Source organism: Drosophila innubila, chromosome X (genome assembly GCF_004354385.1).
Source record: "Drosophila innubila isolate TH190305 chromosome X, UK_Dinn_1.0, whole genome shotgun sequence".
In the NCBI taxonomy this organism is placed as follows: domain Eukaryota; kingdom Metazoa; phylum Arthropoda; class Insecta; order Diptera; family Drosophilidae; genus Drosophila; species Drosophila innubila.
In genome coordinates this window covers 1016166-1038996 of record NC_047626.1, presented here as the reverse complement: position 1 = coordinate 1038996, position 22831 = coordinate 1016166, and the positions used below count along the sequence as shown (strand labels likewise).

The window sequence follows — 22831 nt, the reverse complement described above, 5'->3', positions numbered from 1 at the left end:
ATAAATTTTATGGTTTTTTGTTATTTTTAATTTTATTAAACAATTAAACTTTTTATTGAAACAAAAATCGAATTTTGATAAAAATCTAAATTTATTTGGAGATCTAAATAAGATTTACTTTTATTTCAAATAGTTGAAATTTATTGACGAATTTATTTATATTTAAACGAAAGATTTATTTCAAAGAGTGGTTTGAAATTCGGGCCGGTTCAAATTCACGTTTTCGGTTAATGATCCGGTTCGCACTGCTTAAAAATCCGAACCGAACCTGTTTTGTCAATAGTGAAATTTTCCTAAACTAATAAATTTATTAATTTAATAGAGCTGGACAGGAAAAGATGATAAATGATCTTGCTAAGGACTCTGAATCTCAACTTATCCGAGCGGATATCCAATTTATTAAAGCGATGATGGAACAGCAATCGAAAGATATAAATGTGGTGTTATCGGATAATCAATGTAGAGCGGAGACCGAAAAACAGAAAAAAGATATAATTGATAGGGAAAAAGAAATTCGATCACTGAAAGCAGATATCCTAACTCTGAGAACGGAGTTGCAGCAAAAAAATAAAGATTTAATTGATAAGGAAACGAATATTCTGACTTTACAAGCAGAGTTGGAAAACCAAAAGAAAAGTGTACTTGACAAGCAGTCTCATATCCAATTGCTTAAAAATGAAAAGCAACTTCTTAGAACGAAGGAGGAGTGTAATAGAAAGTTACTTCTCCCACCCACTTGCACCGATGCCAAGTCTAGTGGGATTAATGAAATACTCCTCCCCAAATTTAGTTGTCAACCTTTTAAAGTTGCCTGCGATGCGGAAACCCAAGGAGGAGGTTGGACCATTATCCTGAGAAGGATGGATGGCAGTGTTAACTTTCATCGAAACTGGACGGAATATAAAAATGGATTTGGTGATCTAAATGGCGAGTTCTTCTTGGGCTTAGATAAGATATTTGAAATAACGGCAGAAAGAAGGCAAGAGTTACTCTTTCTTCTTGAGGACTTTGAAGGCGACAAGAGATTTGAGAAGTACGATAAATTCGCAATTGGAAACGAGGATCAACAATACGAATTACACACTTTGGGAGATGCCAGTGGAACTGCAGGTGATTCATTCTCACGTCATCGTGGCAGAAAATTTTCTACATTCGATCGGGATAATGATGGTAGATCGTATAAAAACTGCGCCGAAGAAAGTACTGGCGCCTGGTGGTACAGTTCCAACTATTATTGTCAATTCTGGTAAGATTTAATCTTAATTATTTTTTAAAACCTGGATTACTAACTCGAATTCTTACAGCCAATTGACGGGAACATACGGAAACAACGATTATGAAAAAGGCGTCAATTGGTTCGACTTTCGGGGATCTTATTACTCCCTGAAGAAGGCCGTTATGATGATTCGGCCCAGATAGTGTATTCCTGAGTCTGAAAGGCAGTTTCTTTATTATATGCATATTTTTCTAGAGAATTTAAATAAAAACCATTGTAATTCTCTGTATTGTTCTCTCTTATCTAATTGCTTATCTTATTCTCTCCCTCTCTTTATATCTTTGCCTTTATGCCTGCATTATTTCTCTCTCTATCTACAATACTTATCAATTCCTCCCTTTCTCCTTCTCTTTCTTTGTCACTCTCTCTCGCTTTCTCACTTTACCTCTCTCTCATTACTCTCTCACCCACTTCCTAATATATCTCTTTCCTATTTGGCTCTCTCTCGCTCTCTTTGTACATATGTGCAAAATTAATATAAAATATTTATAGAAAAATATAAATTGTAATAATGCAAACAATAAATACAATTTCATTCAAATTAAGTATATGTTTACCTATATGTATTATCATAAATTTTTGTTCACAAAATATGATAACTAATTCGTAGCCTACGGGCAATTCTATGCTGTTTTCACCGAAAATCTATAGTTCTAATATAACTTCCAGGTCCCCAATTTTATGGGTTGAAAAGTTATAGCTGCCATAGGAACGATGGATTGAAACCAGTGTTTGCATTTGCTGCTACATAGCGGCAATTCTAATAAAAATATTGCTCTGCTGCCGCTATTACTCTGATTTCGATCGGCTCTGAAGCACAGCAGAGAGAACAAAAACAAAACAGTTGCTCTCTAAGCAGCTCTGTATTTTGCCGCATGCCTGATATTTCCGTTAAAGACGTTAATTTCAAATGATAAGAATTTATTTATTTTCCAATAGTGTCTTTACTAAGTATGTATATATATGAATGAAACATATTACAAAAATAAAACATTAAATAATAAGTGCATGTCTACCAAAACAAAATATAGCGGTAAAATCTGATATGCGGCAAAATACAGAGCTGCTTAGAGAGCAACTACAAAGAGCGACTACGAAGCAGCAACGAGAGCAACAACTGAAGGGAAAGAGATAAAGAATGCATATGCTCTGTCGCATAAGCACAACAATTATTTTCGTTCGCTCATCTCGCATCTCGCATCTCGCTGTCGATGCTTGCGCTCTTACTACAACTACAAATAGTCAGCCGCACATTTGTTGCTTATGCTATTACTCTGTACTCCGACGTTCTGTGCTACAAAGCAGAGCAGAAGAGCAACCGTTTTGTTTTTGTGCTCTCTGCTGTGCTTCAGAGCCGATCGAAATCAGAGCAATAGCGGCAGCAAAAAAAAATACTCTGATGTAGCATAGCATTTTCAATCACTGATTGAAACTTAAGTTTTAGTTCAACTAGTTTTATGTGTGCTTGTGATCAGTGGATCGAACATTCAAGAACTCACAAGATAAGCTTGTGTACGAACTAAAAGTAATGCTGATAATTATTTTTAAATCGTATGATTTGAATTTGGGCTACTCCAAAAATCTAGGGTCAAGTCGGGTCAAGTCAAATAATCTTATACTCACATATACGCATATTTTTACATATATGACATGTGTATAAATAGCTTGTGATGTTTGAATTCACTTTAGTTTTAATTTATTCTCAACAAGTGAAGGTTTGACTCAGTCAGTCTTATTTAACAAGAAGTCAAATTAAGTGGCATAATGTTGCAGAATACTATTTGTATATTCCTAATGTTGAGTGCCTTCACTTTCTTATCTGATGCAACTACACTTCCTCCATCTAAAGAGGTCAATATATTTAATTCAATAAGTTCTCAGTTGTCCGAAATAAGGTAAGTTGAACTAATCATAAGTTCCGGTTTTTCAAGGTCTCTTTAAAGTGTTTGACAGATATTAATTTTTTAAAGTAGTCTGTTTGAAAAAGTGTTGCCTAAGTAATTTCAGTTTTATAGTCGTTATAATCGAGTCTCAAACTTACCAAATCGAAAAATTAAGACACAAGTTATTTAAAATATTTAAATACTGAAAAATCGATATTGACTCTTTATGACAGATTGTCTGACATCTAAAGATCAAAGAGACATTGAAAAACCCGAACTAAGTATTAAGCCTTTTCTTAACTAATCAAATTATTAATTTAATAGAGCTGAACATAAGATTCTTCTATCGGACATGCAGTTTATAAAAACGGAACTTGAACTACTAAAAAAAGAAATAAATGTTGTGGTATCGGATAATCAATGTAGAGCAGAGACCGACAAACAGAAAAAAGATATAATTAATAGGGAAACAGAAATTCGATCACTGAAAGCAGACATACAAACTCTGAGAACGGAGTTCGACCTACAAAAAAAAGATTTAATTAATAAGGAAGCGAATATTCTGACTTTACAAGCAGAGTTGGAAAACCAAAAGAAAATTGTACTTGACAAGGAGTCTAATATCCAATTGCTTCAAAATATAATTGAACATCTTAGAAAGGAGGAGGAGTGTAATAGAAAGTTACTTCTCCCACACAATTGTGCAGAAGCCAAGTCTAGTGGGATTAATGAAATACTCCTCCCCAAATTTAGTAGTCAACCTTTTAAAGTTGCCTGCGATGCGGAAACCCAAGGAGGAGGTTGGACCATTATCCTGAGAAGGATGGATGGCAGTGTAAATTTTAATCGAAACTGGACGGAATATAAAAATGGATTTGGTAATCTAAATGGCGAGTTCTTCATTGGCTTGGACAAGATACATGAAATAACGGCAGAAAGAAGACAAGAATTACTTGTTCTTCTCGAGGACTTCGAGGGCAATAAAACGTTTGAGAAATACGATGAATTCGCAATTGGAAACGAGGATCAACAATATCAATTACACACTTTGGGAGATGCCAGTGGAACTGCAGGTGATTCATTCTCATTTCATCGTGGCAGCAAATTTTCTACATTCGATCGGGATAATGATGGTAGATCGGATAAAAACTGCGCCGAAGAAAAGACTGGCGCCTGGTGGTACATTTCCAACGGTTATTGTCAATACTGGTATGATCTAATCTTAATTATTTTTTAAAACCTCGATTATTAACTCGAATTCTTACAGCCAATTGACGGGAACATACGGAAACAACGAATTTGACAAAGGCGTCAATTGGCACCGCTTTCGGGGATCTCAATACTCCCTGAAGACAGCCGTTATGATGCTTCGGCCCAGAAAGTGAATTCATAAGTCTTAAAAGCAGTTTCTTTATTATGTGCATATTTTTCTAGAGAATTTAAATAAAAACCATTGTAATTCTCTGTATTGTTCTCTCTTTTCTAATTGCTAATCTTATTCTCTCCCTCTCATTATAATTTTGCCTTCATGCCTGCATTATTTCTCTCTCTATCTACAATACTTATCAATGCCTCCGTTTCTCTCCCTTTCCCCTTTTCTTTCTTTGCCACTCTCTCTCTCTCTCTCTCGCTTTCTCACTTTACCCCTCTCTCATAACTCTCTCACTCACTTCCTAATATATCTCTTTCCTATTTTGCTCTCTCTCGCTCTCTTTCACTATCTGAGAGTGTAATTGCATATTAGGGTAACTTAGCAACTGGGCGCAGGGTATTTCGTTGTCATGCACTCCCGACTAAAGGGATTTTATTTTTTAGTTGTCTTCACAGTTTTGTTTTACCCGTTACTTAAAGATTAGGTAAAAAGGTATATTGTGTTCGTTGGAATGTATGTAACAGGGAGAAGGAGGCATCTCCGATCCCATAAAGCATATATATTCTTGATCAGCATCAACAGGGGAGTCGATATAGCCTTGTCTGAAATAATACGATTTTTATGGTAATTATCGTTTTCTATGAATATATATATAAATAAAGTAACATCGGACAAGTGAAACGGCAGTAATGGACCAATTTCAAATCCAAAAAAAAAAAAAACCCTCCCAAATAGAGGGCATTTTATTATGAAGACAGCCAACAAAAATTTAGATTGGGGACTCAACTAGTTATTTTTTGTTTTAATCTTTGAAGTTGTTATTTAAAATTGACTTTTTTTTGTGGTTGTTTTGTGCAACTTGCCACTACTATGGAGCGTTGACCAACACTAGTTTTGTTTGACTTGTCGATCTTATGACCAGTTTACCAGTACATAATGGATTTCTGTGTTTTATTTGGAAAAATCTCAATCGAAAATAATATTATAAAAAAAAAAAAAAATTATTTTGAATATTTGTAAAAGCTCCAATTCCAAAAGAAGTTGGAAGACCACTGAAGAAGCACTTAGAAGAATTTTATGCTCATGAAGTGTGTGTGTTTGATTTTTTAAAATAAAATTTCTGTCTACGGTCCTTTATTTACACTCCCCAACACCTCTAGAATGAAGTTTAGAGATATGTTTAAGCAGCTACTTGAGACCGTGTGACCAAATCAGTGTTGGTAAACGAGCTGTAAAGTGACATGCTGCACAAAGTAACAAAAAAACATTAGGCAATTTTGTATGGAAACTTCAAGGAATTAAAAAAAAACTAGTTGAGTCCCCAAACCAATTTTTTTTTGGCTAAATTCATGTTAAATCGGTCTCAATTTGGGGGGTTTTTTTTTTTTTGATATTGCCATAAAGACTTATAAATTAATAATTTCAATGTGTAATATGAAAATCATAGAAATTTTTCGCTTTGTAATTTTATTTAAAAACTTTTTTATTGCATTTCTTTTTATTTTTGTCAATTTGAATAAACTTATGTTTTGTTCCACTGTACTTTATTTGTAAACCACTGTCTAGGGGCATTTCTCAGCTTTCCCCACTCACTTCCCCTCCGCAGTGCAAAGTTCAGTTCGTTAAAACGATTAGTCTCGAGTTGATTTCCCCTATAAGTAATACTTGCATTAATTAACAACAAGTGATTTGACATTCTTAACAAATAATTAGCTCACACACAGACTGACTTTAGTTTATTATGAGAGAGAAGCCCATTAGTCGAACCTATAACTATAATTAATGCCCTAATGAAGTAGCCGCAATTATTCTCCAGTAATTTTATAACTTTGTCGCCTGGAAAAAATCTTTATAGAAATCTAGATTTGCGATCTTTCTCTGAATCTGAAACTAAATCTTAATCTAAATATATAAATTCCAATTAATTCAGACCTACTCCAACACTTTGAAGTGTTTAACTTTAAACTACATATAGTCTTACCTTATACTTATTCGTAGGTTTTTTGTCAAGCGTTATCGCCTAAAAAAATTTATTATCCTAAGATTTAAATGAGACCTGTATATAGATATGTTCTTTAATAGTTTTATAGGATTGTTTTGTACGATTGTTTTATACGATTGTTTTATACGATAGTTTTGTACGATAGCTTTATACGTTAGTTATATACGATATTATTTTTATACTATTTTTTTAATTTTTATAAATTTATTTTTAAAATTTCCAACTAAAATTATTATTAATGGTAATTCCAATATTTTTTACTAAAATTACTTAATGGTACCGACAAATTTTAATTGATTTTTATTTTCAATGCTAGTGAAATAAGGAATTTCTTAAAAAAAAAAACTAGCTAGTTAGGAACAATTCTGTTCTCTAAACTCTCTGCAAAACTGAAATGATTCCGACTCCCGAAAAAAAAAAATTATTTATTGGTATTCTAAAAGTGTAGACCCAACGAAAACCGGTTGGTTTGTATTTCTGGAATTAGTCTGATTCTAAAAATATGTAAATTTGTAAGCAAAAAAATCAAAAAATGTAAAAAAATAAAATCTAATTAATGAGATTATTATTCAACTTGTAAATAACAATCAAATTTACTGCTTAAATGAAGCAATATTAACCGTCAAACTTTAATCGGTTACTAATCGGTTATTCGGGTTTGAGTAATTTCGGTTTCTGTGTAAAAAACATGTTTTGTTTCGTATTTTGTTTCAAGTAATGTTGTCCATTTCAATCGGTTATTAGCGCTTAACGGTTATGATTTCGGTTACCTTTTTTCAAAATCCTTAATTTAAAATTAACCTGAACACAATTGTGATATCCGACCTTTCCTAAAATCACGCAACGAATAATGCGAGAAAATTCATGAAAACACCGAAAAGTATGCTGGAAGAGTGGAAAAGTGTTAAAAAATTGTCAATTGTTTGTGACTCGTCAACAGTGCATTTGTTTTTTTGTTTTTTTTTTTTTTTTGATCGGGGCTATTAAGAAATTGTGACAATTTTCATTTCTTTTTCCGTTTCCGTTTCCGGGCAATGGCTAATCTCGCTTAGGATGCCGCACACTTTATAGATTTTCACAGGAAATTGCGAGATTTTCAAGGGGAAATTTCAACATTTTCACTCGTGCGAAAATTGCGCGTGGTGTGAAAAGGTGGAGAAAATGGGTGGAAAGGTAATTAAGGGGGGGACTTATGGGGTTAACGGGTCAAATAGAGCTGCGCTTATCTGTGATACTTTGAATAAATTGATAAGACATCGTAAGATTGCTAATCACTTACACTATTATCAATGAATTATCATGATGTAAATTGCAAAACAAAAATTCCAATCTATGTAAATTTTTCAAAGTTAAGACTCCAAATAATGCAAAATAAATCAAAAAAAAAACAATAGACTACCATTTCACTTAAATAAATAAAATAATGAAATAAATATGAGCAACATAATAAAATTAAACTGAATAAATAGGTTAAAAATTAATCAAGACAATATATAATATATAATTTCGATGGGAAACGAATGGGACAAAGCACTCGATATAGGTCTAAATAAATCCAGAAACAATAGACTAACTTTTCCATCCATTGCACTAAAATAAAAAAGGAATAAATTACAAAAATTAAATAAAATAAAATTAATTGTTAATTTAATTTGTTTATTTTTATTTTTTACAATCTTTATAATCAAAAATTGGATGTGAATAATAGTGGCTAGTGCCTTAAATAGTACAGATTTCTATACTGTTAAATTTTTAATTTTTTTTTCCATTTATCATTTATTTATTTTAATTTAAATCAACTGTTCTTAGTTGACACTAAAAAAATACATAGATAATAATTAATAAAATAAGGTTTAGCTTATAGTACTAGGAATTGAAATAAATAAATAATAAAATTAATAATAATAACATTTGATTATTAAAATTGTGCGCATGCATAAGATTATTCAATAAAGTAAAAAAAAAATTATGATTAAAGCATGAAATTACAATTAAATTACCCAGACTCCAATAGGTACCCTTTCAAAACATGGGGCTGACTCATGATAATACTGTCCCAATAATACCCCCTCCAACTTATGGATTATGCTGAGAGTATCAAAATATTTATAAACATATGTCTTAGCATTTAAGTTGAAAGAGCAATTCCAAAATACGATGCATACATAAATGTAGTATAAACATTCGAGTGGTTTGCCATTTTGCATATTGGTTTGAATTTGTTGCTCTCTATACTCTATACAAAGGGTATATCAATTATACTCTACCAGTACTTGACGCACTTTTCCTTAGAAATTATACTTTTAATTTATTGCTAATAAAAAAAAAAAAAGTAAAGCTGTAAGTAAAGTAACCCAAAAAAAATAAATAAATAAATAAATTAATAAAATACATATTTAATAGTTTTTAGTAAAAAACATTTTAATTAACATGTTAATATACATTTTTAGTAATAAAACTTTTTACATTAAAATAATTTTAATCTTTGGTTCAAACATAAATAAAACTTTAAGTTAAACTACTTTTAATAAAACAATTAAAGGTTTCCATTCAATAAATTTAATATATATATTTTTCTAAAATACTAAATAAAATAAATATTTATTAAACTCTAAAGATTCTCACAAAAGTTAAGTAAAAACATTATTCAATTTGAGGTTCCTTGATCTTAGCATACTTTTTGGGGGAAATAAGGTTTTTAGCTAGGGTATCTGCTAGTCCAGCAGTCGATGTGGTAAATAATAAATCTGCGTTGTGGGCCAAGCGATAAGCATATAATAAAAACATCAACACATTTTATATAAATTCTTAAATTTCCAGTAGAGAAAGCGCGAAAGCAAATGTCGTAAGTACATTCATTTCTGATTAAACACACACTCTCACACACACACACACACACACACACTCGTATACACACAGATAGACACACCATGTGTTTGAATTGTTGAAATGAAGAAAGATTAAAAAATTCAAATCGCATTCGCCTCAGTTGCGCATCAAACGTCGGGCCAAACTGAATTAAAGAGATTTTTGATTTTAATTTTCGAAAAAAAATCATATTCATAATAAAATAATAATGTTAAATAATAAAATGAAGTCAACACTAATAGCAATATTATTGCTTATGTTATTTGGTATTAACCAAGCAACACCAACAAACAGATGTAAGTTACAAAATAAAATATGATTAACAAAAATCGCAAATTAAATTTACGAGTTTCAAATACTTAAAGCTCAAAAATATTATCTAAGAAATTTTTATTATAATTAAGTCTTAAATGCTGAACATTTCAATTTTTTTATTATTAAATCTTTAAAAAAAATGTTCCTTAATAATAAATTATCTGAAACATCTTAAATACATACGTTTTTAAAGGGTACTCTGTACAAAGAATAACTTTTATTTTTAATATTTAGCGTATAACTCTTCTTAAGTTTAAGTTTTTAGCTAAAAATCATTTAATCAATTAATGTTCCTTAATGTAATGTAATGTAATTATTAATGTACTTTGATTTCTAATTATATATTGAAATGCTAAATAAAAGTTATTTTCCAGTTTTAAATTTAAAATTATATCACATACCAAAATATCAAAAAAAAAAAAGATTTTAAGTAAATAAAAATTATATCACATCCCAAAAAAAAAAAAAAGAAGATTTTAAGTACAAAACACAAGCCTGATAGTACAAGTTACTTAGAAAATTTGCTATTAAAAATGGAAAATACAAATTAAATGTAAAAACTGAAATATCAAAAACAAAAAAAAATATTCCAAGCATATATCCAAAAATGTAAGTATTTTTTTTTTATTTTGATATTTTATGTATATGTATTATTTTGTAAATTATTTGTTGTTGTATTTTTTTACGTTAATAATTTTATTTTTAATTATGTTTAGCAAGCAAGCATTACAGTGTACAATTCTGCGCGGATACGTACAGTGGGCGTCAGCTGTATGTCGGCGAGATCTTCACACGACCCGGTCAATGCATCCGTGTGCAATGTCTGGGCACGTTGCAACTCTGGGAGGACAGGTGAGTTGTCAATTCATATAAGAACATGAAATTCGAAATCAGGGCTAACACATTTACTAAGAATTTTGTACCGCATTTTGGGAAAATGTTCCGTTTTCAACAAAACAAATATGTTCCATTTTATTTCAAAAACTGATTAATATGTTATTAGTTTAATTTAATATTAATAAAGACATTTTTCTTCAATTTTTGAAAACAAAAAAAAAAAAACTTTGAAATCCATAATACCAAAAAGATTTAAACGTAGAATTTTTTGCTAAAAAAAATGTACCCTTCTAATTCTTCTCAATTTTGAGAGGAAAGCTATCAATAATTGCTAATTAAAATGTACTATTTTTGATTAAATACTACTTTGTGAACAAATGTACCAAGTGTACAGTGGTATTGCAATTGTACCAAAAAAATTTTTAATTATTTTACAAGTTACAGATGTATCAAAACTACCCACGAAATAAAAATTTACAAATATTTTTTTGAGCGTACCATAATTTTGTAAATGTACCATTTTCTTTTTTTGATTTATTCAACCGTGTTCGTAATTTCCCTGCTAATCTATCCTCCGTCTTCTTCTTCTTCTGCTTCTTGCAGCTGCAAAACGCCGGCTGGTCTAAAAGGAACTTGCGTCGCTTTGCCCGCAAGCGATGCGAATCTGGATTATCCGAAATGTTGCCCACTGTACGAGTGCAAGACATACGAATCGAATGCACGGGGGGAAGTGGAGCAAACGCATACATATAATCACAGTGGGAAATTGATTCAAACGAATGTTGCTGAGGTGGTTTTCATCAACAAGAATCGGCGAATCGGTTCATCAGCTGATATACTCACTGCACCAGCACGCAAATATCAGGTGTAAATAAAACCCAAAAAAAAAACTAGGGGTATTCCTGTAACAGATTAGGATTCGATTGTGTTTATATTTATGCAAATCTTTATCAGTTGCAGGAATACCCCAATTATGTATTTGTCCTCTTGCTATACAAATACACATACATACACTTAGCACAACATGTGTTCGTACACTTGTATTTTTAAAATTATTTCCTTCATAAAAATATAATCATTAATTTTAAATTTAAAAGAGGTCAATTTGGAGTGTGTTGACTTTTCTAGGAAGCAGTAGAAAAACTGAGTGTACGAACAAATGTTGGATTCACTGTATATGTATATATGTATTCATGTGCAAATGCGCTGTTGTGTGCTGCTTGTATCAATTAGGCCGTAATTAGTCTTAAGCCTGCTGTATTGTTATTGTATTTTTTGTACGTCTGTGTCAATATATAAAATGTACTAAACTAAATTCACTCTTACAAATAGAAAACTTGAATTCATTTTAAACTGGCGCCAATATTTACTTTGTGCAGGGCTGTTATACACAATCCGAAACTGTTGCGATAGTTGCAGCCGGCAGCACGAAACATCGCAACACTTTATATATATATCGATATACCGATAGCGCCGTCATTGTAACTATCCAAGTAATCGAAGTGTTAGCAAACAAATAAAACATTCTAGAAAGAAAATCAAAATAAATAGAAACAATTCATTTTGTTTTGAGTTAAATACAACAAATTGAAAGAGCAGCTGTTCAAAGTCGATTGCAGCACTGTTTTTTGGCAACCAACGATCAAAACAACGAATTTCATCACAACAACAAAATGTTGCTCAGACTTGCATTATCAACCACAGCACGTCCCTGTCTCCTGCTGGGTAAATCGTCGCAGTCTCTACTGCAGGCAAAGTCCGGCTTGAACAGCGTACGCGCCTATGCACGAGGACCGGTACGCAGCACGCGTGCACCTGCACCCGCACCTGTTGAGCAAATGCGCACTCCAACTTTAAAGGAGAAACTAATGGCGCCGCCAAGTGCCAATGGTAAATAAATACACGTAATCTTAATTGCCTTTCTCAGTCTTCCTCTCTCGCTCTATCCTAGCTTACTCGATGGGCAAGGGCGCTGTTGCTGGCGCCGCTGTGGTGGGAATGGGCGCTCTCTGCTATTATGGCGTCGGCTTGGGCAAACACACCAGCATCGCGGACAACGCCATGTGAGTGCGAGCAAAGCAGCTTATAGCTATGACAAGGTGGCAACATGGTGAAATTACAACAACGTGGTGTAATTAGTCAAGCCCGAATCCTTGTTTTAATTTCACCATGAGTGCGTGCATGGTGGAATTATTATAAGGTGCAGTACTCAATGACCTCGCACTGATGTAAGGTTGATATGATCGAAAGTCCGACCAATTTCAAACTGTCATAACTTTGTGGAAACTGCACCGATTTTCGAATGGAATATCATTTTGATCATGGTTTGGCCTCTTTATTCGTTCTGCATTCAAAATTAATTAATTTTGTTAAAAAAATTATTTTCCTCTAAATCTTGGGTTCGATGCTAAGGGTCCCCCCTTTGATATTTTGAAAATTGAAAATTTTAAATCTCAAGTTTTCGCTTTTAATCAACTTCTTATATCGTCATTAGCATAAAAGAACACTTTAAACTTGTTTTCAAAACATTTCATTTTCTTGTAAAAAATCATGTGAAATCTAACAAAAATTTTGACTTGTAAAATTGCTAGATCCAGATTCAGACCAACTTCGATCTGTCATAACTTTGTGAAAACTGCACCGATTTTCGAATGGAATATCATTTTGATCATGGTTTGGCCTCTTTATTCGTTCTACATTCAAAATTAATTAATTTTGTTAAAAAAATTATTTTCCTCTAAATCTTGGGTTCGATATTTGAAAATTTTAAAGTTTTCGCTTTTAATCAACTTCTTATATCGTCATTAGCATAAAAGAACACTTTAAACTTGTTTTCAAAACATTTAATTTTCTTGTAAAAAATCACGGAAAATCGGACAAACATTTTTACTTGTAAAGTTGCTAAGTCCGCAGTCTAAACAACTTTAAATTTGCATAACTTTGTCAAAACTAGATCGATTTAAATGGAATGTCATTTTGAAAATGATCTGGTCTTTAAATTAATTCTACATTCAAATTTTTGAAATTCGTTTAAAAAAATTTGATTTAAATCGGTCAACTATATTGATATTCAAGTTTTAGTACCCAAAACTTATTTGTTTTGGCGCTTATTTTGCTGCGAACTTTAAAGTGAAGAGTATAGAACTATACAACTATCTCCATTGCTTTCATTGAGATTTACAAAGAATACGACACCTTAAATCTAATCTCACCATGCATGAAAAGCGCAGTAATATGGTGACAACTAAGAAGATGGAGATGCTTTGACAATCTTGACAACCCTGTCAATAATTTTAGCATGCTTTAAATTAGGTTTTAAGTCTTTTCTAATAATTTTGGAATACATTAACAATATATTTTTGTTATTAGAATGTGGCCACAATATGTCAAGGATCGCATTCATTCATCCTACGGTTTCTTCGGAGCCTCCTGTTTGGTTACAGCAGCTGCAGCCGCCGGGGTTTTCCGCTCTCCGCGTCTGCTGTCTCTCGCCTCACGCGGCGGCTTAATGGTGAGTTTTAAGTTCTTATGCACAGTGGTCCCAGGGCCAATTTATTGCTTGGCAAAAGTTTTATTTTTAATATGATTCAAATAGCTTAAAAAAAGAGCTACTTAAAAATCATGTGTAATATACACTTGTTTTTTATACAAATTCTAAAATTTAATAATAAATAAAAATAAAATTGAATAATACCAAAATTAGTTTTGAAAAATTTAGAAACATACGAAATAAATAAAAAACTTTGGCTAACAAAAATTCTTGGAGCGCAAATATTCTTCAAAAAGTTATACGGTATTTCTTAAACTAAACCAACACATTAAAAAAAATACCATAACTTTAACAAAGAATATGCAAAAAATACACTTTCAATGGTTATTCAATTTAATTTAATAATCATTTCAGAATTAAAAAAAATAGCTGGAATAATATATTTTTTTTATTTTTTAAATCTTTTAGAAAAATTATTTATACAATTTCCAAACTAAATAGAACCATACATGTAAATTGAGAAATGTAACTAAGAAAATTATTCAGAGCACAAATATAAGAAAACTGAAATGGGTAACACAGTATTTCTAAAACTTAGCTTAAATACTTTTTAGTCCTTAAAGAGCCTAACAATTAAATGTGCTTTTGAATATATTTGCTAATATTCAAGGTATACAATTCAAAACTGTAACATCTGTAAAAAAGATTCTCAAATCAAATTGATCATAATTAACAATCAAATTCCTTCACAATAAAAATTTTTCATAAAATTTTTTTTTTTCATTTTACCTTAAGGCTAAGAATTTAAAAACTTTTTTTTTCACTTTATCAGACTTAAATTAACCAACTTAAGTGAATTTAATACGTTTCCAAAATGAAATTAGAACAGATTACAGAATATCATTTTCGAAAGCCGGAACAATTTGGTCTATTTGAAACAAAAAATTTTATTTATTCTTATAGTTGTTTTTTTTTTTTTTTTTTTTTTGAAACTTTGATCAATAACAATTATTTTCAGTTTCCGATATTGTATAATATTAAACAGTAGTTGAAAAGAGAAACTAATTCCCTCACACTCTTGTCTCTCTCTCTCTCTTTCATCTCTTTCTCTCTCTCTCTCTCTCTGGCAGTGGACAATCGGTTCGCTAGCTCTTGTGATTGGCAGCGGAGCGGTAACCCGTTCCATTGAGTACAAAGAGGGACTTGGTCCCAAGCATCTCGCCTGGGCGCTGCATTGTGCCATTTTGGGTGCTGTCATTGCCCCACTGTGCTTTGTCGGGGGTCCGATTCTAACGCGCGCTGCTCTCTACACTGGTGGCATTGTCGGTGGACTGTCCACAGTCGCTGTCTGTGCTCCCAATGATAAATTCCTGTATATGGGTGGTCCTTTGGCCATCGGCCTTGGTGTCGTATTCGCCTCCTCATTAGCATCCATGTGGCTACCTCCCACCACAGTTCTTGGCGCCGGTAAGTAATTTTTTAAATCTGAATAGTATTACAGAGATCTTCAATAAATATTGTCTTTTAATAACTATCTTTCATTACTAAGTTAAGAGCAATTAGTAATGGAAAATAATTATGAAATCTTAGACTTTTATTTTAGATTTTTAGTATAAAAGTTGTGGAATCGATTTTAATTTCTATATTTTATTCTTAAATAATAAGAGCCCTAAATTTTATTATATGTTTTTGAAAGTTTTAAAATCAATTTTAAATTCCATATTTTGTTCGAAAAATATATTTATTTCCCAAATACTAAATACTGAAAGACACAAATTTTATTTTAAATTAAAATTTTTATTTTTATTAAAAAATAATATTCAATTATGACTGTTATAATAAAGAAATAGGCTTATAATTTGTACACGAAAAAAATGAAAGACTGCAATTTTAATTTAAACTTTTATATATTTTATTATAAATATCTAAAATGTTTTCAACGAATTTTAAGGAAATATATTATTATATTATTTAATAATGACATTTAAGATATGGAAAAAATTTCTGCAGTTTTGTTGTAGTGAAAATGAAAGAAATCAAATATTGTTCACACTCTATATATATAAAACTCTTTGACCTGACTCACTGACTGATCATTACACAGCCCAAACCATAAGACCTGGGAGGCTGAAATTTTCATACATAATTTATAATCTTACATTTTTGACATATTTATAAAACTCTTTGGCCTGACTCACTAACTGATCATTACACAACCCAAATCATAAGACCTAGGAGGCTGAAATTTTCTCACATCAACTATAAATTTAATTTTTTAACAAATTTCGCTTATTTGGACTGATGTATAGAATCTTTGGAGCAGTTTTTGTTTTCTTTAAATAGAAATATTTATTACAAGTTTGCTTCCATTACACATATTTATCGATTGCTGTAATATTACGATAGATGTTAATTCCCTATTAATTATCTAGGCCTGGCTTCGATGTCGCTTTATGGAGGACTCGTTCTCTTTAGCGGTTTCCTCCTATACGACACTCAGCGCCTGGTGCGTAAGGCCGAAATGTATCCCCAATACGCCTATGCTCCCTTTGATCCCATTAATGCGTAAGTACATCCGAAAATTGTATTTGTAATCATTTTAATAATTTATAATCATTTAATTGCAGTTCTATGTCAATCTATATGGACGTATTGAATATATTTATTCGGATTGTTACTATAATGAGCGGAAACCGTCGTTAATTAACTATTAAAGCAGTTGTGATGCAGTAAATCTAACTTATGATATACAAATACATATATATTTAAATAAAGCTATTATTGCGCCTACCTAAATATGGGGCCATGAACTGTGCATAAATTATTGTCTATATTCGAAATATGTTATAGTTATCTACTCTCATTATGTTTTATTCATAATTATTTATTCAACATCAGGATAAAGAAATTCAAGAAATTAGTGATGAGAAATTTTAGTTAACAAATAAAAAAATTTATTTTACAAAAACTGTGAAACTTAATGGATCCATCTTCCATAAGGAGCTAATTAAAATTAAAATAAATAAATTTTTCCAAAAGAAAAGAAGGGATTTTTTGTTTCAAAAGCAATTATTTCACATATGACTTGAAGATGTAAGGACATCAATTGTTTATTTTTTTTTTTGCCAACGAAATTGGTTTATTAGGGTGCATTGTAATTTATTTATAAATTTTAGTAACCCAAATTGGTAATTTGCGGTCAATTCTAAGATTTTTTCACCAATCAATTATCAAATATAATTCCGGTATAGAAAATATATAACTTTTACTTGATATTAAACAAAAATTAAATTTATGATATAAATGTCTGGGCGCGCTTTAAAGTTTGTTGTGTTTCTACTTCAAATAAATCGTATTTCCTTTTATATTGTATCGTGTTTTAATGCGCGGTTTTTAATTTTGTCAAACCAAAATATTGCTTTCCAGATTTACAAATAAAACAAAAATTGGCGGAAACGCCAAAAAACAACGGCTTAAAATATCGCACAACAATATCGCATATTTAAATCGATATGGTTATTATCGCCCAAAACTATCTATCGATGTATCGATATGTAAATGATACAACAGCCCTGTTCAATACACAACTCTAGCAAATTGTCGGCAGGATAATGTGGAATACGATTTGTTGTGCGGATGTTAAAAGGTTTCGAGCTTAAAGATAACTGAAATTGTGACAAAATAAAAATAAATGGATGCCTGGTTGGCTGTGGCAACACTGTCATTAATGTCGAAATAAGCAACAATAGTTATCGCACCCCTTAAATAAAATAAATAAGCAAAGAAAAACAACAAAAAACAGAACGAACACAATTCCTGCATTTGTTAGTAGCACGTATTTATTAATAATATTAATCAATAACTATTGTTAAACGTGAAATTAACGTGTTGCAGGTGCAAAGAAGCGGAAGAAGAAGAAATTATTCCACTGCAGGCTGCAAATCAGGGCTGACAACTGCAACGGGTAAGAGTAAGAAGGAATGAGTGAGTAAGAGTGAGTGGGTGGGAGAGAGAGGGAGAGCGGAACCGGCGTCTGGTCTGCGTCATGGTGAAATAATTAACAAGGTTGACAAGCTGCACAGATTTACAACGTTTTTATTTGTTTTTAATATTGTTATAATTAATGCTGTTCTAAATGTATAACAGCATCTATCTGTATCTTTCTGTGCCATTGTCAGTTAATATGCATAGAATGCATACGTCACCTTGTTAAAAATTCCACCATGCACTGCGGAGCCGCGCCCTTCGTCCTGCGGCGCACAATGGGTGCAGTTGTCGAAAACAGCTGGCAAAAATCAAGTTGGTACGCCTTAAAAAGAAAAACATATCGCAAAAAAATTAAGATTACTTTGCAATTTTCATAAGTTTTAAATGATTTTTTAATATTCAGTAAGATATTTAAGATTATTGGCAGATATTATTAACAGATGTTAGTCCTTGTGTAAAAGCAGCTAAAAAAATTCAACAATAATAATTTAAATGCTTAAATATTTAAAAATAATTTAAGAAAAAAAAACCATGGCTTCAATTATGCTTTAAAAATTTAACCTAGACTTAGACCTATTTTTCCTATCTCTTGTATTTTTAATGCAGAAATAATTACACTAGAGAAATGCCACAGACCATTTTTCTTGTCACTCATACTTCCAAATATTGCAAATATTTTTATGTACAAATTCGGAAAATTTCAAGTTGAAAAGCTTAGATTTTTAGGCTACCAACTTTAGACAAACGAGCCCATTGTACGCCAGGCCGGCTGCCTGTCAAATCGATAAACAATATTTAAGGGTGTTAATATTTTAAAAGGTTTCGAGATTATTTCGATATTCAAAAATATATTTAAATGATAATAGATAATGTCGTTAATGTAGATATTTATACCCAAATATGAATTTAAAATTTTCTGCTTATTTATATTGATATTGTAAATGAATGATCGCTTAATAATGCATTTATTAAAGAAAGTACTGTTTAAATATCTCACATATAACGATAAGTTGATTTTTAAGACTAAATTTAATTTTTATTGGTACTTTTGTGAAAAAAATCGCAAAAATATTAATCGATTAAAAAATAAAATGGTTACCCAAATTTAAAATCTACGCTCAATTTTAAGATATTTAATTTTAATTTTTTTTGTTTTGAAATTTTTAGATTGTTATAATTAGCATATATTTGGTGTTTTTAGTCCGATCCTGCCAAGTTTGGTATCAAATTTCTGGTTAGGATCATGACTTTACAAATTTTATAGAGTCAAAGAACCAGTTGTCCTTCAAACACAATTTTCAAACATGCAAAGACTAAAAACACGAAATTTTTAAATTAAAAAAGTGAAAACTAGAAGCTGGTTCTAGAACATAGAATTCTGACTGAAAATATTTGAAAATTGACCGTAGACTAAGAATTTGGTTAACCATTTATCGGTTACCAAAACATCGGTATTGATATTTTAGTCAAAAAAAAATATATCTCAAAATAAATCGAACGATAACAAGATTTGAAATTTAAATTTGATTATTTTCGAAATTATATTACAGTCAAAATTGCAACGCAGCCAGAGAAAGCAGAAGAAGCGAGTGAAATGGAGCGACGTTATTTGAAGAATCCGTTTGCGGATTTCTCCGGCGGCGAGAATACGCCGTTTGCTAGTGACGAGGAGCATATTAAGACGCTGATCTGTACGTATGTGGATGCGATATTGGAGCACTGTCATCCCAATAGCGATGAGGAGGACAATCGCGGTGATCTATATGTGGGAAATGCGGGTATTGCCTATATGTTCTGGAAACTGCACAGCTGCGAGCAGACCCGTGATCTCTATCCGGCACTGGAGCACGCCGTAGCCTTTATACGGAATGCGAAAATGAATGCGAAACGTTATAAGAAACGTTCCTCGGAACGTTATTCGTTTTTGTGCGGAAATGCCGGAATTTATGCCATCTCCGCCGTAATATCCGAGTCTACACAGAATACGGAGGAGCTATCAAACGATTTGGCCAGTTTCAAGTCGGGCATACCCGCTAGCAAGGAGTTTATGCATACGAAATACGGTTGCGATGAGATTTTGGTGGGACGTGCCGGTTATTTATCCGGTTGCTATTGGTTAAACGATGTTTTAGCCGAGAAGAAGATTACGGATGATGATCTCGTTTCAATATGTCAGCTGATCATGAACAGTGGCCGGGAATATAGTAAACTGAACAATTCGCCATTGCCATTGATGTACCAATATCATGGTACGGAGTATTTGGGTGCTGCTCACGGTTTGTGTGCTATCTTACATATGCTCCTGGATAGTCCCTGGTTCCGTACTGTACCCATCTCTGCACCTGCCGCCGAATTGCGTGATATTAAACGCTCCATAGATTACTTTTTGGAGCTGCAGGATAATGAGGGAAATTTTCCAGTGGCCCTGGAGGATTTACGCTCCGGACGGGATAAACGGCTGGTGCATTGGTGTCACGGTGCTCCCGGTGCAGTCTATGTGCTGGCCAAGGCTTATTTAATTTTCAAAGAGGACAAATATTTAAATGCCTTGCATCGTGCAGCGGATTTGGTGTGGAAAAAGGGTTTCTTGCGCAAAGGACCGGGTATTTGTCATGGCGTAGCCGGAAATGGATATGTTTTTCTGTTGCTCTTCCGTTTAACGAACGATATGAAGTACCTGTACAGGGCACACAAATTTATGGAACTGCTGACGAATCAGGAGTTCAAGCAGCGAGCTCGTGTACCCGATCGTCCGCACAGTTTATACGAAGGCGTTGCGGGCACCGTTTGTTTTCTGGTCGATCTTTTGGAGCCGGAACAAGCGCATTTTCCCTTTATGGACGTATTTCACTAGGAAAGTCACCAGTCGGTCTCAATCAAACTCATTCGCCTCATTTTATCATCTAAATATCAGGGAATTCTTACACATTTTTACTAGTCATTTATTTTAAGCTTGTTTTTTAATTATCTTTTTTTTTTTATTAATTTTAATTCTCAGCCATTTCTGTTGTTCCCCCCTCAGAAATCCACCTCTTCCCCCTTCAATTTAAATGTGTGCGTGGCGCCAATCATTCTCATATCAAAATTCTCTGTGCTTTAAGCTAAGCAATTAAATAATATATATTAAATTAATACGCATATTTCATATATATATATATATATATATATAAATTATATATACAATACTTATACAACATATATTTATATACAAAATACTTACCACACACACACATAAATATACTGTGCTTTATACCTACGAGTAACTCCCATTAAGAGCTCCAAAATTATATTGTCAATAAAGATTATTATACTATGAATATGTTGTCTGTTATAATTTTCTATTCAAATGCAGCGCGCGCAAATTTATCTACAGGCTGTGTAGACTTGATTACGTAAGAGGCGCATTTATCGATATCAGCAGCTGTGGGGACTTAAATGTGGTGGCATGTCGATACACCAACAGCTGGCAACTCTAAAGAGTAGAGTCTAAACTTAACAGCCATATAATAAGTTATCAAAATCTCAGTTTCGTCACGCCTTTTTTAAAAAGGCGTTACATTGCACTATTTTTGCGTATATAAATAAAAATATATAAAACTTTTTGTGCTGACTAACTGACTAATTATTGTAAAGCACAAACGGTAAAGCTTAGACAAAAAAATTTCATTGTGCTTTATAGTTTTTCAAAATTTGGAAACTCAACCAAACTCACAGATTGTGTTTTTTACTTAGCCAAATTTATGAAAATTGGGTTACTTATTCATATAGCTGCCATAGAAGCAATCGGATTCATATAAACCTTTAGTATGAAAAACATTCTTGCTTTTAATAATATCTTTTTTTTATTTTATTTATAACGGGTACTGGGCATCTTACAGTCGAGAAACTCGAACGTATCGTTTTAACTTTTTTAAATGTGAAGTATAGGCAGTCAAGTTCATTAAATTGCTCTATTTAATTCATTCAATAGTAGAAAAATAATTGATTGCATGACATAAACGTATTAATTGTTTAAATGATATGCAGATTACACGGCGTATAATCGTAGCTTACGTAAAATGAAACAATTCAGATGTACGGAATTCTCAATACGCTTATCAACGTTTAAGATACGCCAGATAACAGCGATATCGATAAGCTGGCGTGTCATTAATCCAATAAATCAAGCCCAAAAACAACAAGTTTCAATTGAGGATTTGACAGGGCTACACAGGCAAAAAAATATGCTAGAATTCAGATTTTAAAATCTATTTTAAAATTGTTAAAAAAAATATATAAAAAAAATGATTAAAAAGGTTGAAAAAAAAAAAAAATATGTTATTATGTTGTTAAAAATTCGAAAATGTTGAAGATATAAGAATGTAAAAAATATTTCTTACATCAACATTTTTCAAACTCAAGAATTTCGGGAATCAAATCTATAAGCTAAAATGTTAGTCTAATAGGGTTGAAAAATATCGAAAAATTTAAGAATCTAGTAAATATTTTTTATATATTTAAAATACTTTCAAAATTTGGAATTTTGGGCTTAGAAATAAGCTGTGGTTAATTTGTAAAAAACTTAAGAATGTTGAAAAACCTAAAAACATTAATGAATGTAAAAAATATAATTTACGTTTTTAAAAATTTATCATACGCGTTAAACATTTTTGCTTAATATTTTTTAAACATTCTAAAAAAATGTAATGCTCAAATCAAGATTCTCTAATTTTAAATTTTCGAATAATATTTTATTTGCTGTGTAACAACTACAGATGCAGTCGGGGAGGGGCTTGACCAAGTTATTAGCCATAAATACTGA

At 31.8% G+C, this 22831-nt stretch overlaps 5 protein-coding genes across 7 annotated transcripts; all 5 read left to right on the top strand.

Moving 5' to 3' along the window:
• The first annotated feature begins 712 nt into the window (after window positions 1-712).
• Window positions 713-1503, top strand: LOC117794030 (angiopoietin-related protein 2-like). Its single transcript, XM_034634489.1, has 2 exons — window positions 713-1246; window positions 1305-1503. Exons 1-2 carry the CDS (start codon window positions 861-863, stop codon window positions 1417-1419), a joined length of 501 nt encoding a protein of 166 aa, XP_034490380.1. The 5' UTR covers window positions 713-860; the 3' UTR covers window positions 1420-1503.
• Window positions 1504-3823: 2320 nt separating this feature from the next.
• On the top strand, window positions 3824-4610 carry LOC117794029 (ryncolin-1-like). Its single transcript, XM_034634488.1, has 2 exons — window positions 3824-4368; window positions 4427-4610. Exons 1-2 carry the CDS (start codon window positions 3983-3985, stop codon window positions 4542-4544), a joined length of 504 nt encoding a protein of 167 aa, XP_034490379.1. The 5' UTR covers window positions 3824-3982; the 3' UTR covers window positions 4545-4610.
• A 4912-nt stretch (window positions 4611-9522) lies between these two features.
• Window positions 9523-11868, top strand: LOC117791698. The gene is made up of 3 exons (XM_034631519.1): window positions 9523-9697; window positions 10433-10568; window positions 11157-11868. Exons 1-3 carry the CDS (start codon window positions 9610-9612, stop codon window positions 11422-11424), a joined length of 492 nt encoding a protein of 163 aa, XP_034487410.1. The 5' UTR covers window positions 9523-9609; the 3' UTR covers window positions 11425-11868.
• A 173-nt stretch (window positions 11869-12041) lies between these two features.
• LOC117791689 (growth hormone-inducible transmembrane protein) lies at window positions 12042-16864 on the top strand. Its single transcript, XM_034631510.1, has 6 exons — window positions 12042-12443; window positions 12505-12616; window positions 13923-14064; window positions 15174-15510; window positions 16476-16608; window positions 16671-16864. The coding sequence occupies exons 1-6, from the start codon at window positions 12227-12229 to the stop codon at window positions 16744-16746; spliced, it is 1017 nt and encodes a 338-aa protein (XP_034487401.1). The 5' UTR covers window positions 12042-12226; the 3' UTR covers window positions 16747-16864.
• A 759-nt stretch (window positions 16865-17623) lies between these two features.
• On the top strand, window positions 17624-21347 carry LOC117782517 (lanC-like protein 3 homolog). 3 transcript variants are annotated; one of them, XM_034619547.1, is made up of 3 exons: window positions 17624-17689; window positions 17938-18007; window positions 19581-21347. In XM_034619547.1, the coding sequence occupies exon 3, from the start codon at window positions 19625-19627 to the stop codon at window positions 20882-20884; it is 1260 nt and encodes a 419-aa protein (XP_034475438.1). In that variant the 5' UTR covers window positions 17624-17689; window positions 17938-18007; window positions 19581-19624; the 3' UTR covers window positions 20885-21347. The 3 variants fall into 3 exon arrangements, with proteins under 3 accessions (XP_034475438.1, XP_034475430.1, XP_034475446.1); XM_034619539.1 differs by having other exon boundaries at window positions 17628-17867; XM_034619555.1 differs by lacking the exons at window positions 17624-17689; window positions 17938-18007 and adding an exon at window positions 18034-18108.
• The last annotated feature ends 1484 nt before the right edge of the window (window positions 21348-22831 follow it).

Coding starts and splice junctions, on each gene's coding strand:
- LOC117794030 (XM_034634489.1), top strand. CDS start 861: ATGGATGGCAGTGTTAACTTTCATCGAAACTGGACGGAATATAAAAAT. Junction 1,247..1,304: donor AACTATTATTGTCAATTCTG/GTAAGATTTAAT, acceptor GAATTCTTACAG/CCAATTGACGGGAACATACG.
- LOC117791689 (XM_034631510.1), top strand. CDS start 12,227: ATGTTGCTCAGACTTGCATTATCAACCACAGCACGTCCCTGTCTCCTG. Junction 14,065..15,173: donor CCTCACGCGGCGGCTTAATG/GTGAGTTTTAAG, acceptor TCTCTCTGGCAG/TGGACAATCGGTTCGCTAGC. Junction 16,609..16,670: donor CCCTTTGATCCCATTAATGC/GTAAGTACATCC, acceptor ATTTAATTGCAG/TTCTATGTCAATCTATATGG.
- LOC117782517 (XM_034619547.1), top strand. CDS start 19,625: ATGGAGCGACGTTATTTGAAGAATCCGTTTGCGGATTTCTCCGGCGGC.
- LOC117791698 (XM_034631519.1), top strand. CDS start 9,610: ATGTTAAATAATAAAATGAAGTCAACACTAATAGCAATATTATTGCTT. Junction 9,698..10,432: donor AGCAACACCAACAAACAGAT/GTAAGTTACAAA, acceptor AATTATGTTTAG/CAAGCAAGCATTACAGTGTA. Junction 10,569..11,156: donor TTGCAACTCTGGGAGGACAG/GTGAGTTGTCAA, acceptor TGCTTCTTGCAG/CTGCAAAACGCCGGCTGGTC.
- LOC117794029 (XM_034634488.1), top strand. CDS start 3,983: ATGGATGGCAGTGTAAATTTTAATCGAAACTGGACGGAATATAAAAAT. Junction 4,369..4,426: donor AACGGTTATTGTCAATACTG/GTATGATCTAAT, acceptor GAATTCTTACAG/CCAATTGACGGGAACATACG.